The sequence below is a fragment of the Procambarus clarkii genome, chromosome 1, assembly GCF_040958095.1.
Source record: "Procambarus clarkii isolate CNS0578487 chromosome 1, FALCON_Pclarkii_2.0, whole genome shotgun sequence".
Lineage (NCBI taxonomy): Eukaryota > Metazoa > Arthropoda > Malacostraca > Decapoda > Cambaridae > Procambarus > Procambarus clarkii.
Genome location: NC_091150.1, coordinates 62,331,289 through 62,347,060, shown reverse-complemented (window position 1 = coordinate 62,347,060; position 15,772 = coordinate 62,331,289). Strand labels below are relative to the sequence as shown.

The 15,772-nt window shown below is 39.2% G+C and overlaps 1 protein-coding gene across 1 annotated transcript in view; it reads left to right on the top strand.

Moving 5' to 3' along the window:
• The first annotated feature begins 1,002 nt into the window (after positions 1 to 1,002).
• Positions 1,003 to 15,772, top strand: part of LOC138363835 (uncharacterized) — a 47,150-nt gene continuing 32,380 nt past the window's right edge. Inside the window, exon 1 of the mRNA XM_069323193.1 lies at positions 1,003 to 1,119. Coding sequence (XP_069179294.1) covers positions 1,003 to 1,119 — 117 coding nt within the window. The remainder of the gene's footprint in view (positions 1,120 to 15,772) is intronic.

The window sequence follows — 15,772 nt, the reverse complement described above, 5'->3', positions numbered from 1 at the left end:
GGAATCAGTCTTTACCTTCTGGAATATCATTTACGTATAACAGAAACAAGATAGGTCCAAGTACAGAACTCTGTGTGACTCCGCTAGTAACATCACGCCATTCTGAGGTCTCAAAACTCCCAGTAACTCTCTGTTTCCTGTTGTTTATGTTCTCCCTAATCGATTGAAGCACCTTACCACTTACTCCAGCATGTTTCTCCAACATATGCAACAGTCTCATTTGGGGAACTTTGTCAAAAGCTTTCTGACAGTCCAAAAAAATGCAGTCTGCCCACCCTATTCATGCTTCATTTCCCCAGTCTATCTTTGTATGGTTGAAGTCACCCATGATTAAAAGTTTAGATTTCATCTGTGTGACTCTGCTGGTGACATCACGCCATTCTGAGGTCTCAAAACTCCCAGTAACTCTCTGTTTCCTGTTGTTTATGTTCTCCCTAATCGATTGAAGCACCTTACCACTTACTCCAGCATGTTTCTCCAACATATGCAACAGTCTCATTTGGGGAACTTTGTCAAAAGCTTTCTGACAGTCCAAGAAAATGCAGTCTGCCCACCCTTTTCATGCTTCATTTTCCCAGTCTATCTTTCCATGGTTGAAGTCACCTATGATTAAAAGTTTAGATTTCATCCTGCAGGTAATAGATGCTGCTCTCTATCTATTATGTTAATGGTTGCCATGCTGTTCCTGTCGTACTCCTCTTTAGGTCTTCTGTCATTTAACAAGGGGATTATATATTACTACTGCCTTTATTCTTAGTCCTACCATGCATCTGCCAATTCATGGGTCAATAGGTCGTCTGCAATTACCTTTATTCGTATGCACCATTGTCATAGAGCTACTCCTCCTCCCTTCTCTCTCTTTCCTTACTATATATTAGTCCTGTGGACATACTGCATTTGTTGCAATGCCTGAGAGTTTTGTTTCTATGAATGCTATTATATTTGGGGTTTCTTCTTAGTATGCTTTGTCAAATTTCACTTATTTTATTCATAATCCCATCTATGTTTGTATACATCACTTTAAAGCTAACAGCCAAGGACTGCAGTACTTTAGGGAAGTGCGTGGAAGCCGAGATCCAGCGGTGTAAGGGCGTCGAGGACTGTGAGCTGAAAGTCTTGGTAGGAAGGAAACTATCAGGGAGAAAGCGACAAGCCATTATGACTATATAGCACTGGGAAGGGGTCAGGATGAGGAGTAGGGATGGGACGGGGGTAATGAATGGTCCGCAAGAACTTGGACGGTCGGGCATTGAACGCAGACATGCATGAAGCGAGACCGTCGCTCTACCGTCCATCCTAAGTGGTTGGGGTGAAAGTCTTGGAGAAGTCGAGAGAGTTACGACAGCTGGAGTAGTGAGTGGCTCGCCGTCAGTGGAACTCCAAGGAACTCAGAGCAGTTGTGATGGGATCATGCCCACTGGGAACTCAGAAGGGAGACGACACCCTTTCAAAATCAGCCTGATCCATTAGTGAGTGATCTCGGTGAAGGAGTGCTTGAGGGAACGACGTGTGCAGTGACGACTGGACGAGCCAACGCCCAACAACTTCACTCAGGGAACGAGTACGGAGATGACGAAAATCGTCATGACGCCTATGGATTGGTGACTTATCTGGAATGTCAAGGAACAACGTGAGGGACGGAGGAACCCCAGTGACCGCCTGAGGCCAGGCTTCTGAGGACAGGATTTGATAAGGTAATCATTTTTCCCTTGATTGTTAGGCAAGATAGGCCTATTATTATGTTTAGGCATTTACTAGAGTGTCATAGGAGTAGATTAGGCTGTGGGACCGCACATAAATATCATCTACTGCCTGGGGAAGACAGCGAGTGCAGTGAGTGGCCAACCTGCTGGAGGACTGTGGAGCCACGCTGACGGAGCCGCCTCCCATTGAGGGGCCAGTGGTCCCTTTAAACTGGATCAGCTGATGCGAGCTGCCGGCGGCCACCAGAGGTGTGCTTCTGGCACCATTATTTCCATAAAAATACATATAGATATGTATTCCAAACATATCACAAATTCATCATCAGAGCACGGAGCAGTGACGACAACGCCATCTGTGAGTTCGCTCCCAATAAAAACCCACAACATGGATAACGCCATCTAGTGATGACAGGATATGCCGGCAATAGGCCATCTATGGGGCGAAAAGGTGGACGTTTGTGTCTATGCCAGTAAGTGATGTTTCCTAGTGGTTCCCATGTAGTGTCCCAGTACTGATCATGTGTCTGTTTTCACAGAGTCAACCTAGGACGGCTGTGATGTACGATGAATCAGTCTACCCAAGGCAGCCAAGGTCTCTTCACCAGTCTGCTTTGTAGAAGCAGTGAGCCACTACTGAACGAGCACTGCAGAGTGTTCAACTGTCTGCCTGAGGAGTGGCATCGTCACCATGACTACTCCACTCTTAGCATCGTCACCATGACTACTCCACTCTCAGCATCGTCACCATGACTATCCACTCTCAGCATCGTCACCATGACTACTCCACTCTCTGCATCGTCACCATGACTACTCCACCCCCAGCATCGTCACCATGACTACTCCATTCCCAGCATTGTTACCATGACTACTCCACTCCCAGCTGTTGTAATCCACAAGTTAGTAGGAATTATTAGCTAGAGGATCATTACTACAACACTTAACGAATGATGATTGGAAGTACATGTAAGTAGACAGACTATGGATCACATATCTAAGAAAGGTCAATGGATTAAGACCGAAGCTGTTTAGCCAAATGATTAATTCCTGGAAAGAGGAATTATTCTTCGTCAGGCTTCTAGGAACAAGATTACCTCTCTAGGGATAAGGTTAATCGGATTATACCTTCCTTGAGAGGTGGGGTGAAATGGTTGAGGTAGATGGCTGACTGGAGTCAGTCTGGTTGTGGAAGTTGGACTAGCAAGTCCTCCGAGGTCTCCGTTTGTGGCAGCAGCGAAGTGTAGCAGACAGCTATGCGAGAGCCTGTTGTGATCTTAGTGACCAAGTTAAGTCTGCAGTATGTGAGTATTGAATGTAAGACTAACCGGGTGTGGAGAGTTGTAGTAATCATTCCGTATTAGGGACTTAGGCGGAAGTTACGAGTGTGTGTGGTGATCGCGGAGGTCAAGTGGTCTATGGGTATTGGAAGTGTATTGACCTAATAGAGTATGTTAATATATTATTATTTGTCAGAGTCTATTCTTTGTAATTAAATGACAAAACACGACGGCCTTTAAATACATTCCATATGTTCATTCATTGTGTTCCAGTACAAACCTATTGGTACGCCTCAAGGGTCTGGTGTGTGTAGGATTATAGGTGGTAGTAACGGTTGCTGAGGCAAGGTGTTATGTGTTGTGTAATCGCTGTGTTCGGAATGAACCGGGGTTCAGCGTCACGACATATTTGGTGGCAGCGCAAACAGGTTTGGAACACTTTGAGATATGAAGGAAGTGTGTTACCGGTTTAGTTGGTGAGGGAATGTTCGGGAATTGGTAGACGTCGGGTTGTGTTCAGGACGGTGGATATTGGAGTGAGGAAGGGAAGGTGCGTGGGCCAGGGAGTGGCCATAGTGGGGTGTAGGGCCAAGGTGTGTGGCCAAGTGGAGTGGCCACGTTGTGCGGCAGGGAAAGGTCCCCTAAGGGGTGGAAACAGTAGTGTGGGGAACTGATAAGTGACGTTGTTAATGGTGGCTTAAAATTATAAGTGATTCTAGTGAGATTAAGGGAATAAGGCCAAGTAAGGTTACTGTACGGCAAAGCGTCAAGCTGGTTCATACACGAGCACATAAGGGGCGAGTAGCCATGACGGGTACGGGTAGTAATAGGGGCGCCAGTGGCCAGGCCACGAGTAATGTCGGTCAGGGTGAGAGTGGTGATAACACGGCGGCGTTGCTTACGGCGCAGGCGGCAGCGTCAGAGAGAATTGGGCAGGTTGCACAGTGGTTGAAAAATGTGTTGAGCACGCATGAGACGACTAATGCAGGACCTAAGGTATATGGAGACATACCCACGTTTTGGGGCGCCAAACGGGATTCGAAAGGTCAGTTACTGACGGATATTAGAACATTTTTCTTTGCTCTAGAGAAGGCGACTAGTGTGGAGTCATGGTCGGATCAGGCAAAGATTGCATTGGCATATTCCAAGGTGAAAGGGGAAGCAAAGACCCTGCTCAACTCGGCGGAAATTAGAGAAATAAATAGTTATAGCGAGTTTAAGCAGGAACTGATAGATCATTACGATGTGCAGCACGATGCAGTAGAACTAAAGGCTCAGTTAGCTGCACTTAAACGAGAACCAGGGGAACAATTAAGGGCGTTTGGCCATAGAATAAGACTCTTGGGTGATGTGATTGAGCGGACGGAAACGCAGTTCACGGGGGGTAGTAAGAGATTCTATGCAACGGAGTGTTTTTTTCGGTGCATTACCGCGGGAAAGTGCGTTACACTGCAGGGAAGCTAAGTCTTTTAAGGAAGCGGTGAAACATGCAGTGTTTTGGGCGGAGAATAGCCCGACACATAAACTGACAGAGGATGACATTTTCAAGGAAGTGTCAGTAGTAGGATTGAGGCCAATGACCGGCAATTTTGATTTTTCCCCATGCCGGTCATTGGCCCCGGGCCAATGACCGGCAATTTTGATTTTTTCCCATGCCGGTCATTGGCCCCGGGCCAATGACCGGCAATTTTTATTTTTTCCCATGCCGGTCATTGGCCCCTGGGTTTTTCGAACTTTTTTTCCCATGCCGGTCATTGGCCCCTGGGTTTTACAAACTGTTTTCACCATTCCGGTCATTGGCCCCTGGGTTTTACGAACTTTTTTTCCCCATGCCGGTCATTGGCCCCTGGGTTTTACGAACTATTTTCACCATGCCGGTCATTGGCCCCTGGGTTTTACGACCTGTTTTCACCATGCCGGTCATTGGCCCCTGGGTTTTACGACCTGTTTTCACCATGCCGGTCATTGGCCCCTGGGTTTTACGAACTGTTTTCACCATGCCGGTCATTGGCCCCTGGGTTTTACGAACTGTGTTCACCATGCCGGTCATTGGCCCCTGGGTTTTACGAACTTTTTTTCTCCATGCCGGTCATTGGCCCCTGCCATTTTCGCTCAAGGGGATTAAACGGCCGCCTTCAGTCATCCCCAAATTTCGTTAGCTTAGTGACCCTGCACAGGCATGTTAAAGGGGATTAAAAAGCCGGTCATTGGCCCCAGGGTTTTCTCGAATTTTCTTTCATGGCCTGACCCATGCACAGGCATAGCCAATGGTCAATGACGTCATCAACTTACCTCGGGATTAAAAGGCCGGCTCCTGGCCCCATCATATTTCGTTACCTGAGCAACCCTGCACAAGTATCGCTAATGGATAATGACGTCACCCCCGTCTTCATTTTCCCTGTATAAGCCCGTTTTCTGTTACAGTGTAATTATTCCCATTTTCGATATTTATAGCAAAGGGGGATTCAAATGCTGCCTTCTGTCAAGCCTAATGTGCAATAGCGTTAATCATTATAAGCTCGTTTTTCTCAATAAGGTATTGCCGTACTGTTTCCCATTGTCTAAGATTACATAATAATAACATAAGAAATGACTTCAAACCCTGTTTACAGAACCAGTATTTACCCAGGTCTTTTTCCTAAATCTAAAACTTATTCCAATTTATGTCCATTGTTTCATGTTCTGTCTAGTGTTGATAATTTTAATAGTCTATTAATATTCCCCCTTTATCATGTCCATTCATTCACAGCTCTATCATGTCACCTCTATTTCTTTTCCTTTCTAGAGAATGTAATTTAAGCTTTGTCAATCTTTCTTCAGAAATTGCTTATTGAGCATAGGGCAAAATAAAAATGAAAACTTACTATCTTTCATTTGTATGAAAACAATCCCCTGCCGGGCGTAGTGACTTCAATGCGATTTCAGTACTTATCCAATATTACTGTATAAACTAACAGTACCCTGCCAGGCATGGTGACTTCAATGCGATTTCAGTACTATTCCAACATTACTGTATAAACTAACAGTCCCCTGCCAGGCATGGTGACTTCAATGAAAAGCAAGCCTCTCATGTTTTGAAATAAAGCCTTCGTTTCTGACGTCATCATCCCTAATGTGGCGCGAGGCGCGCTAAATGCGGATCCCAGGAGGTTCACACATAAGTGTGAACTCTTAATCTAGCTTAATACCTCACCTATACTCTGTGCTTCATCAAAGTTGATATTCAGCTACAATAGCTCGTATTTTCGCTCGTTGCTTATATTTTCTGTTATTCATAAACCCGACCAAACCTTCCTAACCTAACCTAACATATTATTTATAACAAACAAATACATTCTACAGACCAGTTATTGTTGTTGTTTAGTGACATCGTGAAAAGCGAACTCAGGTATAGGGATAATGTATTGATGGTCATTAGCATATAGGTGTGAAGGTATTACAGTACCTTACTGGTCAACTATGTATGACGTCACCAGACAACCAATGCTACCTTTGGCGTCCTACTGGCATGTGTATTTAATGTTATTATTCAAAAATGACTAGACTAACCATCCCCACCTAACCTAATCAGAGGTATAAGAATATACATTTTAGTCATCCACAACTGTAATCATTATTCAGTGATAAGTTCAAAAGTATAACAGAAGGCCAAATGTCATACTGCAATTTAAGCAGAATCGTACATCTGGCAGCATAGCAGGTGAGCTGAACATAAGAATAAAGGTAACTGCAGAGGTCCTATTGGCCCATACGAGGCAGCTCCTATATATTTCCACCCAATCTCATTCATGTCCACCCTATGCTTAAAACATCCAAGGGATCCCACTTAAAGTATTAGTTTACAATAATAGTTTTAATAAATAGGTCTTATTCTAGTTTTATACACAACAGCATTTATGAAACCCTATAGCTAGATATTCTACTATAATCCACAAGTAGTTACCACACATCTGGCAGTACAGCGGATTTGTGGCTGTGTTCATAGGCTAGTCAACTGTCCTCACATCCATCAAATAGATATCCAAATGTCGCACCTCAATTCATCCATCTAGCAACTCAGCTGGATGTTAGCCACTATATTCATAGGCTAATCATTTCTACACCTCAAAAAATCCTAGTCTTGCTACGCAAATCAGGTGACTTGTTTCTAAACCATCAGTCGCAAATACAATCATGCATACCTACACATACTTCAAAACCTATGCATTCATAGAGAATAGCCTAGTTTTTTGCCACCATTTCCCCATTAATCAGATGTAATTTATGCCATACACACAGAAAATACAGCATTTACACACCAAATATTCCATTTATGCACAAAATATATTATTTACACTCAAAATATGCCATCACATAAAAAAATATGACATTTTCATACAAAATATGTCAGTTGCATACAAAAAATATACCATTTACACAATATTGCATGTACACTCAGAGTATGACATTTACAAAGTACGGTATTTTGCACAAATATATCAAAAGTCTTAAGCATTTAGACAATCAAAAATGCGCTTTCACTAAAATTACACAATTTCACAAACATAATTTTCACAAAATACCCACACATTGTCTCATAAACCAAAATACACTTACACCATGGAGATCTATTTTATCAGATTACAGAGCTTACACAAAATACACAATTTTCACACACAAATACAGTTGCACCAGTTCCACTTCAACAAATTAAAAACACAACTTGCATAAATGCACTATTATCACAAAAATTATTATAAAACATGGACGATTATTACACAGTTTGTGTAATTATTTTACATCTTTGCACAATTAATACAAGAAAACTTGCTATATAATTACTCAACTTGCACAATGACAATCAATACGCAAAGGTATAAATAAACAATTCGTCCATATGCAATTACACAACATGCGCAATTAATACACAACTTATACAAATATTGCACATCTTTCATAATTATTACACAACTTGTACAAATGCATATCTAGCACAAATACGTACAATACATAACTACCCCAAATATGAAAATACACAACTATCATAAATACACAATTTACACAAATACAATTGCGGCATTTACACAACTTGCTCAAAAATATAATCAATACACAACTTACCAAAATATGAACAATACATAACTAGCACATATTCATTAAATACACAACTGAGCAATTTCCGCAAATACACATACAAAAACATATACAATTAATACATACAACTTGCACAAAACAATACACAATTTATAGAAATGTAATCAATACATAATTGCAATAATCATTCAACTTATGCAAAACACATAATCTGCACAATTAATACACAAGTATATTAATTGTGCTATATATGTACAAACACAACCAACTAGGACAATCAATACACAATTTGCATGATATTTTTCTGGGTATATTTAGGACATTAATTATAATATGCTGAGTTTAACCAACTCCCCAAAAGTCAGAATTTCACATATAAAAATGGTGCATATGACTTCCAATGAGCTCAATATATAACACATTCTTTTTCCATTAAGATATCAACATTATTAGCGCTAAACTATTCATCTAACATATGTCCACTGTTTTTATGTCTTATTAATACCTTCCTTGTTACATTCTCTCCAATCAGGCCACCATATTTATGTATTTATTCAAACCATCTAACAGACTTATTTGTTCTAGCCTTAGTTATGTTAGGGCAGGTGGGGTTAGGTGAAGTCAGTATTGTCTATGATAATTTTAGACAAATTTGCTATATCTTATCAAAATGCATCCTGTTAAAACTTAAATTCATCGAAATCTATCAAAAATATACTTATACTACGCAAATTTGACTAAATTCAACCTAGCTAAACTTACTAAATATGAGCATCCCATATCCTCACATACAAGCCTATGTCGCCTCTGTCCATACATTATATGAGTCTGCCATATAGCACGAACCCCAAATAGGAAAATTTACACTATTTCATAAACATACTAGTTCATTAGCCTAAGATATTATATATGTCCTTCCCTACACGACCTCACCTAACCTGACCTAGCATATCCAACCCTGGATTTTGTTAAAGATGGCGAAATTTATACTATGCCACCTAAATTTCACCAAATTTAAGGCAATTTCCACCAAATATACCCAAATATTGCGTAGCATAGCACTGCCAAAGCCCATTTTCTCCTATTCCATACTACCCTACACAACCTCACCTAACCTGACCTAGCATATCCAAACCTGGATTTTGTTAAAGTTGGCGAAATTTATGCTATGCTACCTAAATTACACCTAATTGAAGGCAATTTCCACCAAATATACACAAATGTTGTGTATCATAGCATCGCCAAAGCCCATTTTCTCCTATTCCATACTACCCTACACAACCTCACCTAACCTGACCTAGCATATCCAAACCTGGATTTCGTTAAAGTCGGCGAAATTTTTGCTATGCCACCTAAATTCGACCAAATATACCCCAATGTTGTGTATCATAGCATCGCCAAAGTCCATTTTCTCCTAGTCCATCCTACCCTACACAACCTCACCTAACCTATCCTAGCATATCCAAACCTAGATTTGGTTAAAGTCGGCTAAATTTAAGCTATCCCACCTAAATTCTATCTAATTTAAGGCAAATCCCACCAAATATATCCAAATGTTCTGTATCACAGCACTGCCAAAGCCCATTTTTACCTACATTTTCTCCTATTCCATCCTACCCTACGCAACCTTACCTAACCTATCCTAGCATATCCAAACCTAGATTTGGTTAAAGTCGGCGAAATTTAAATTATCCCATATAAATTTGACCTAATTTAAGACAATTCCCACCAAATATACCCAAAAATGTTTTTGGAACATAGCACGGCCAAAGCTCATTTTAGCTGAGTTTTCATCTATTCCAACCTGCCCTAGACAACCCTACCCTGCCTCTCCTGGCATATCCAAAGTCAGATTTGCTTATAGTTGGCAAAAATTTATGCCTTTCCCACCTAAATTTAACCTAATTTAAGCCAATTTCCACCGAATATACCCAAATGTTTTGTATCTTAGCATGGCCAAAGTTCATTTCACCCAAGTTTTCACCTATTCCATCTTACCTTACACAGCCATACCTAACCTGACCTAGCATATCCCAAGCTAGATTTGATTAGAGTTCGTGAAATTTATGCCTACTCGCCTAAATTCAACCTAATTTAAGACAATTTCTACCCAATATACCCAAAATGTTTTGTTACATAGCTCAGCTAAAGACCATTTTAGCTGAGTTTTCACATATTCCAACCTACCCTACATAGCCTTACCTAACCCTGACCTAGCAGATTTGATTAAAGTTTGGGAAATTTAAGCTATCGCCATCAAATTGGAGACAATTTCCACCAAATATGCCTAAATGTTGTGTATCATAGCACAGCCAAAACCCATTTTACCCGCATTTTCACCCATTCCATCTAAACCTGGACCTAGCCTCTGATACTACATATACTCAGAGAAGTGATGTTTTTTTGGATATGAACCTAAATGCCCGTGCCTAACCTGCAAGAGTCTTGGAGCTTTGTTGAATATTTTATCTATTTTTCTTCGAAAACTTGAGTTTTGGATATGAACCTATCCGCACTGTGCCTAACCTGCTAGGATCTTTGTTGAACAGTGTAACCATATTCATAGAAAAGTGATGTTTTGGATATGGACCTAACAGCCCCTCTCCTTTAAAACTTGGAACTGCGTTCAATATTGTAGATATAGTGTTGGGTATGTGTTTTGTTTTTACACATCAACCCAACCGTCCTTGACCTAACCTCCCTTCATCTAACTTCAAATTTATCGTAAATATGGAAGGAACGTGTTGTTTGTGCATCAACCCAACCGTCCTTGACCAAACCTCCATTTATCAAACTTCAAATTTATCATAAATATGGGAGGACCATGTTATTTGTGCATCAACCCAGCCGTCCTGGGCCTAACCTCCCTTTATCTAACTTCAAATTTATTGTATTTATGGGAAGAAGGTGTTGTTTATGCATCAACCCAACCTCCCTGGACCTAACCTCTGATACACGAATCTTGGTTCAATATTGCATCATACTCGTAGCATATTTTTTTCACATAATTCAACCATCCTCCACCTAACCTCTATTACCTGGGGGGAGGGAGGTTAATGGAAAATATGATAATAATGGGAATTTTCTCTACATCAGTTCAACTCAACCATCCTTAACCTAACCTTAGAAAGGGATATAACTCACCAAAACTATTTAATTACAATTTACCCAATTTTCCTTATCCTAACCTATAACTAAAGGGTTTAGACCCCCCTTTACCTCGAAATTATACTATATATTTAAGGTAAGAATATATTTTCACATATAAACCTAACATTCCCTAATTTAACCCTATACTATAATATCGTGGTAAAGGGGGGTCTAAACCCTTTAGTTATAGGTTAGGATAAGGAAAATTGGGTAAATGGTAATTAAATAGTTTTGGTGAGTTATATCCCTTTCTAAGGTTAGGTTAAGGATGGTTGAGTTGAACTGATGTAGAGAAAATTCCCATTATTATCATATTTTCCATTAACCTCCCTCCCCCCAGGTAATAGAGGTTAGGTGGAGGATGGTTGAATTATGTGAAAAAAATATGCTACGAGTATGATGCAATATTGAACCAAGATTCGTGTATCAGAGGTTAGGTCCAGGGAGGTTGGGTTGATGCATAAACAACACCTTCTTCCCATAAATACAATAAATTTGAAGTTAGATAAAGGGAGGTTAGGCCCAGGACGGCTGGGTTGATGCACAAATAACATGGTCCTCCCATATTTATGATAAATTTGAAGTTTGATAAATGGAGGTTTGGTCAAGGACGGTTGGGTTGATGCACAAACAACACGTTCCTTCCATATTTACGATAAATTTGAAGTTAGATGAAGGGAGGTTAGGTCAAGGACGGTTGGGTTGATGTGTAAAAACAAAACACATACCCAACACTATATCTACAATATTGAACGCAGTTCCAAGTTTTAAAGGAGAGGGGCTGTTAGGTCCATATCCAAAACATCACTTTTCTATGAATATGGTTACACTGTTCAACAAAGATCCTAGCAGGTTAGGCACAGTGCGGATAGGTTCATATCCAAAACTCAAGTTTTCGAAGAAAAATAGATAAAATATTCAACAAAGCTCCAAGACTCTTGCAGGTTAGGCACGGGCATTTAGGTTCATATCCAAAAAAACATCACTTCTCTGAGTATATGTAGTATCAGAGGCTAGGTCCAGGTTTAGATGGAATGGGTGAAAATGCGGGTAAAATGGGTTTTGGCTGTGCTATGATACACAACATTTAGGCATATTTGGTGGAAATTGTCTCCAATTTGATGGCGATAGCTTAAATTTCCCAAACTTTAATCAAATCTGCTAGGTCAGGGTTAGGTAAGGCTATGTAGGGTAGGTTGGAATATGTGAAAACTCAGCTAAAATGGTCTTTAGCTGAGCTATGTAACAAAACATTTTGGGTATATTGGGTAGAAATTGTCTTAAATTAGGTTGAATTTAGGCGAGTAGGCATAAATTTCACGAACTCTAATCAAATCTAGCTTGGGATATGCTAGGTCAGGTTAGGTATGGCTGTGTAAGGTAAGATGGAATAGGTGAAAACTTGGGTGAAATGAACTTTGGCCATGCTAAGATACAAAACATTTGGGTATATTCGGTGGAAATTGGCTTAAATTAGGTTAAATTTAGGTGGGAAAGGCATAAATTTTTGCCAACTATAAGCAAATCTGACTTTGGATATGCCAGGAGAGGCAGGGTAGGGTTGTCTAGGGCAGGTTGGAATAGATGAAAACTCAGCTAAAATGAGCTTTGGCCGTGCTATGTTCCAAAAACATTTTTGGGTATATTTGGTGGGAATTGTCTTAAATTAGGTCAAATTTATATGGGATAATTTAAATTTCGCCGACTTTAACCAAATCTAGGTTTGGATATGCTAGGATAGGTTAGGTAAGGTTGCGTAGGGTAGGATGGAATAGGAGAAAATGTAGGTAAAAATGGGCTTTGGCAGTGCTGTGATACAGAACATTTGGATATATTTGGTGGGATTTGCCTTAAATTAGATAGAATTTAGGTGGGATAGCTTAAATTTAGCCGACTTTAACCAAATCTAGGTTTGGATATGCTAGGATAGGTTAGGTGAGGTTGTGTAGGGTAGGATGGACTAGGAGAAAATGGACTTTGGCGATGCTATGATACACAACATTGGGGTATATTTGGTCGAATTTAGGTGGCATAGCAAAAATTTCGCCGACTTTAACGAAATCCAGGTTTGGATATGCTAGGTCAGGTTAGGTGAGGTTGTGTAGGGTAGTATGGAATAGGAGAAAATGGGCTTTGGCGATGCTATGATACACAACATTTGTGTATATTTGGTGGAAATTGCCTTCAATTAGGTGTAATTTAGGTAGCATAGCATAAATTTCGCCAACTTTAACAAAATCCAGGTTTGGATATGCTAGGTCAGGTTAGGTGAGGTTGTGTAGGGTAGTATGGAATAGGAGAAAATGGGCTTTGGCAGTGCTATGCTACGCAATATTTGGGTATATTTGGTGGAAATTGCCTTAAATTTGGTGAAATTTAGGTGGCATAGTATAAATTTCGCCAACTTTAACAAAATCCAGGGTTGGATATGCTAGGTCAGGTTAGGTGAGGTCGTGTAGGGAAGGACATATATAATATCTTAGGCTAATGAACTAGTATGTTTATGAAATAGTGTAAATTTTCCTATTTGGGGTTCGTGCTATATGGCAGACTCATATAATGTATGGACAGAGGCGACATAGGCTTGTATGTGAGGATATGGGATGCTCATATTTAGTAAGTTTAGCTAGGTTGAATTTAGTCAAATTTGCGTAGTATAAGTATATTTTTGATAGATTTCGATGAATTTAAGTTTTAACAGGATGCATTTTGATAAGATATAGCAAATTTGTCTAAAATTATCATAGACAATACTGACTTCACCTAACCCCACCTGCCCTAACATAACTAAGGCTAGAACAAATAAGTCTGTTAGATGGTTTGAATAAATACATAAATATGGTGGCCTGATTGGAGAGAATGTAACAAGGAAGGTATTAATAAGACATAAAAACAGTGGACATATGTTAGATGAATAGTTTAGCGCTAATAATGTTGATATCTTAATGGAAAAAGAATGTGTTATATATTGAGCTCATTGGAAGTCATATGCACCATTTTTATATGTGAAATTCTGACTTTTGGGGAGTTGGTTAAACTCAGCATATTATAATTAATGTCCTAAATATACCCAGAAAAATATCATGCAAATTGTGTATTGATTGTCCTAGTTGGTTGTGTTTGTACATATATAGCACAATTAATATACTTGTGTATTAATTGTGCAGATTATGTGTTTTGCATAAGTTGAATGATTATTGCAATTATGTATTGATTACATTTCTATAAATTGTGTATTGTTTTGTGCAAGTTGTATGTATTAATTGTATATGTTTTTGTATGTGTATTTGCGGAAATTGCTCAGTTGTGTATTTAATGAATATGTGCTAGTTATGTATTGTTCATATTTTGGTAAGTTGTGTATTGATTATATTTTTGAGCAAGTTGTGTAAATGCCGCAATTGTATTTGTGTAAATTGTGTATTTATGATAGTTGTGTATTTTCATATTTGGGGTAGTTATGTATTGTACGTATTTGTGCTAGATATGCATTTGTACAAGTTGTGTAATAATTATGAAAGATGTGCAATATTTGTATAAGTTGTGTATTAATTGCGCATGTTGTGTAATTGCATATGGACGAATTGTTTATTTATACCTTTGCGTATTGATTGTCATTGTGCAAGTTGAGTAATTATATAGCAAGTTTTCTTGTATTAATTGTGCAAAGATGTAAAATAATTACACAAACTGTGTAATAATCGTCCATGTTTTATAATAATTTTTGTGATAATAGTGCATTTATGCAAGTTGTGTTTTTAATTTGTTGAAGTGGAACTGGTGCAACTGTATTTGTGTGTGAAAATTGTGTATTTTGTGTAAGCTCTGTAATCTGATAAAATAGATCTCCATGGTGTAAGTGTATTTTGGTTTATGAGACAATGTGTGGGTATTTTGTGAAAATTATGTTTGTGAAATTGTGTAATTTTAGTGAAAGCGCATTTTTGATTGTCTAAATGCTTAAGACTTTTGATATATTTGTGCAAAATACCGTACTTTGTAAATGTCATACTCTGAGTGTACATGCAATATTGTGTAAATGGTATATTTTTTGTATGCAACTGACATATTTTGTATGAAAATGTCATATTTTTTTATGTGATGGCATATTTTGAGTGTAAATAATATATTTTGTGCATAAATGGAATATTTGGTGTGTAAATGCTGTATTTTCTGTGTGTATGGCATAAATTACATCTGATTAATGGGGAAATGGTGGCAAAAAACTAGGCTATTCTCTATGAATGCATAGGTTTTGAAGTATGTGTAGGTATGCATGATTGTATTTGCGACTGATGGTTTAGAAACAAGTCACCTGATTTGCGTAGCAAGACTAGGATTTTTTGAGGTGTAGAAATGATTAGCCTATGAATATAGTGGCTAACATCCAGCTGAGTTGCTAGATGGATGAATTGAGGTGCGACATTTGGATATCTATTTGATGGATGTGAGGACAGTTGACTAGCCTATGAACACAGCCACAAATCCGCTGTACTGCCAGATGTGTGGTAACTACTTGTGGATTATAGTAGAATATCTAGCTATAGGGTTTCATAAATGCTGTTGTGTATA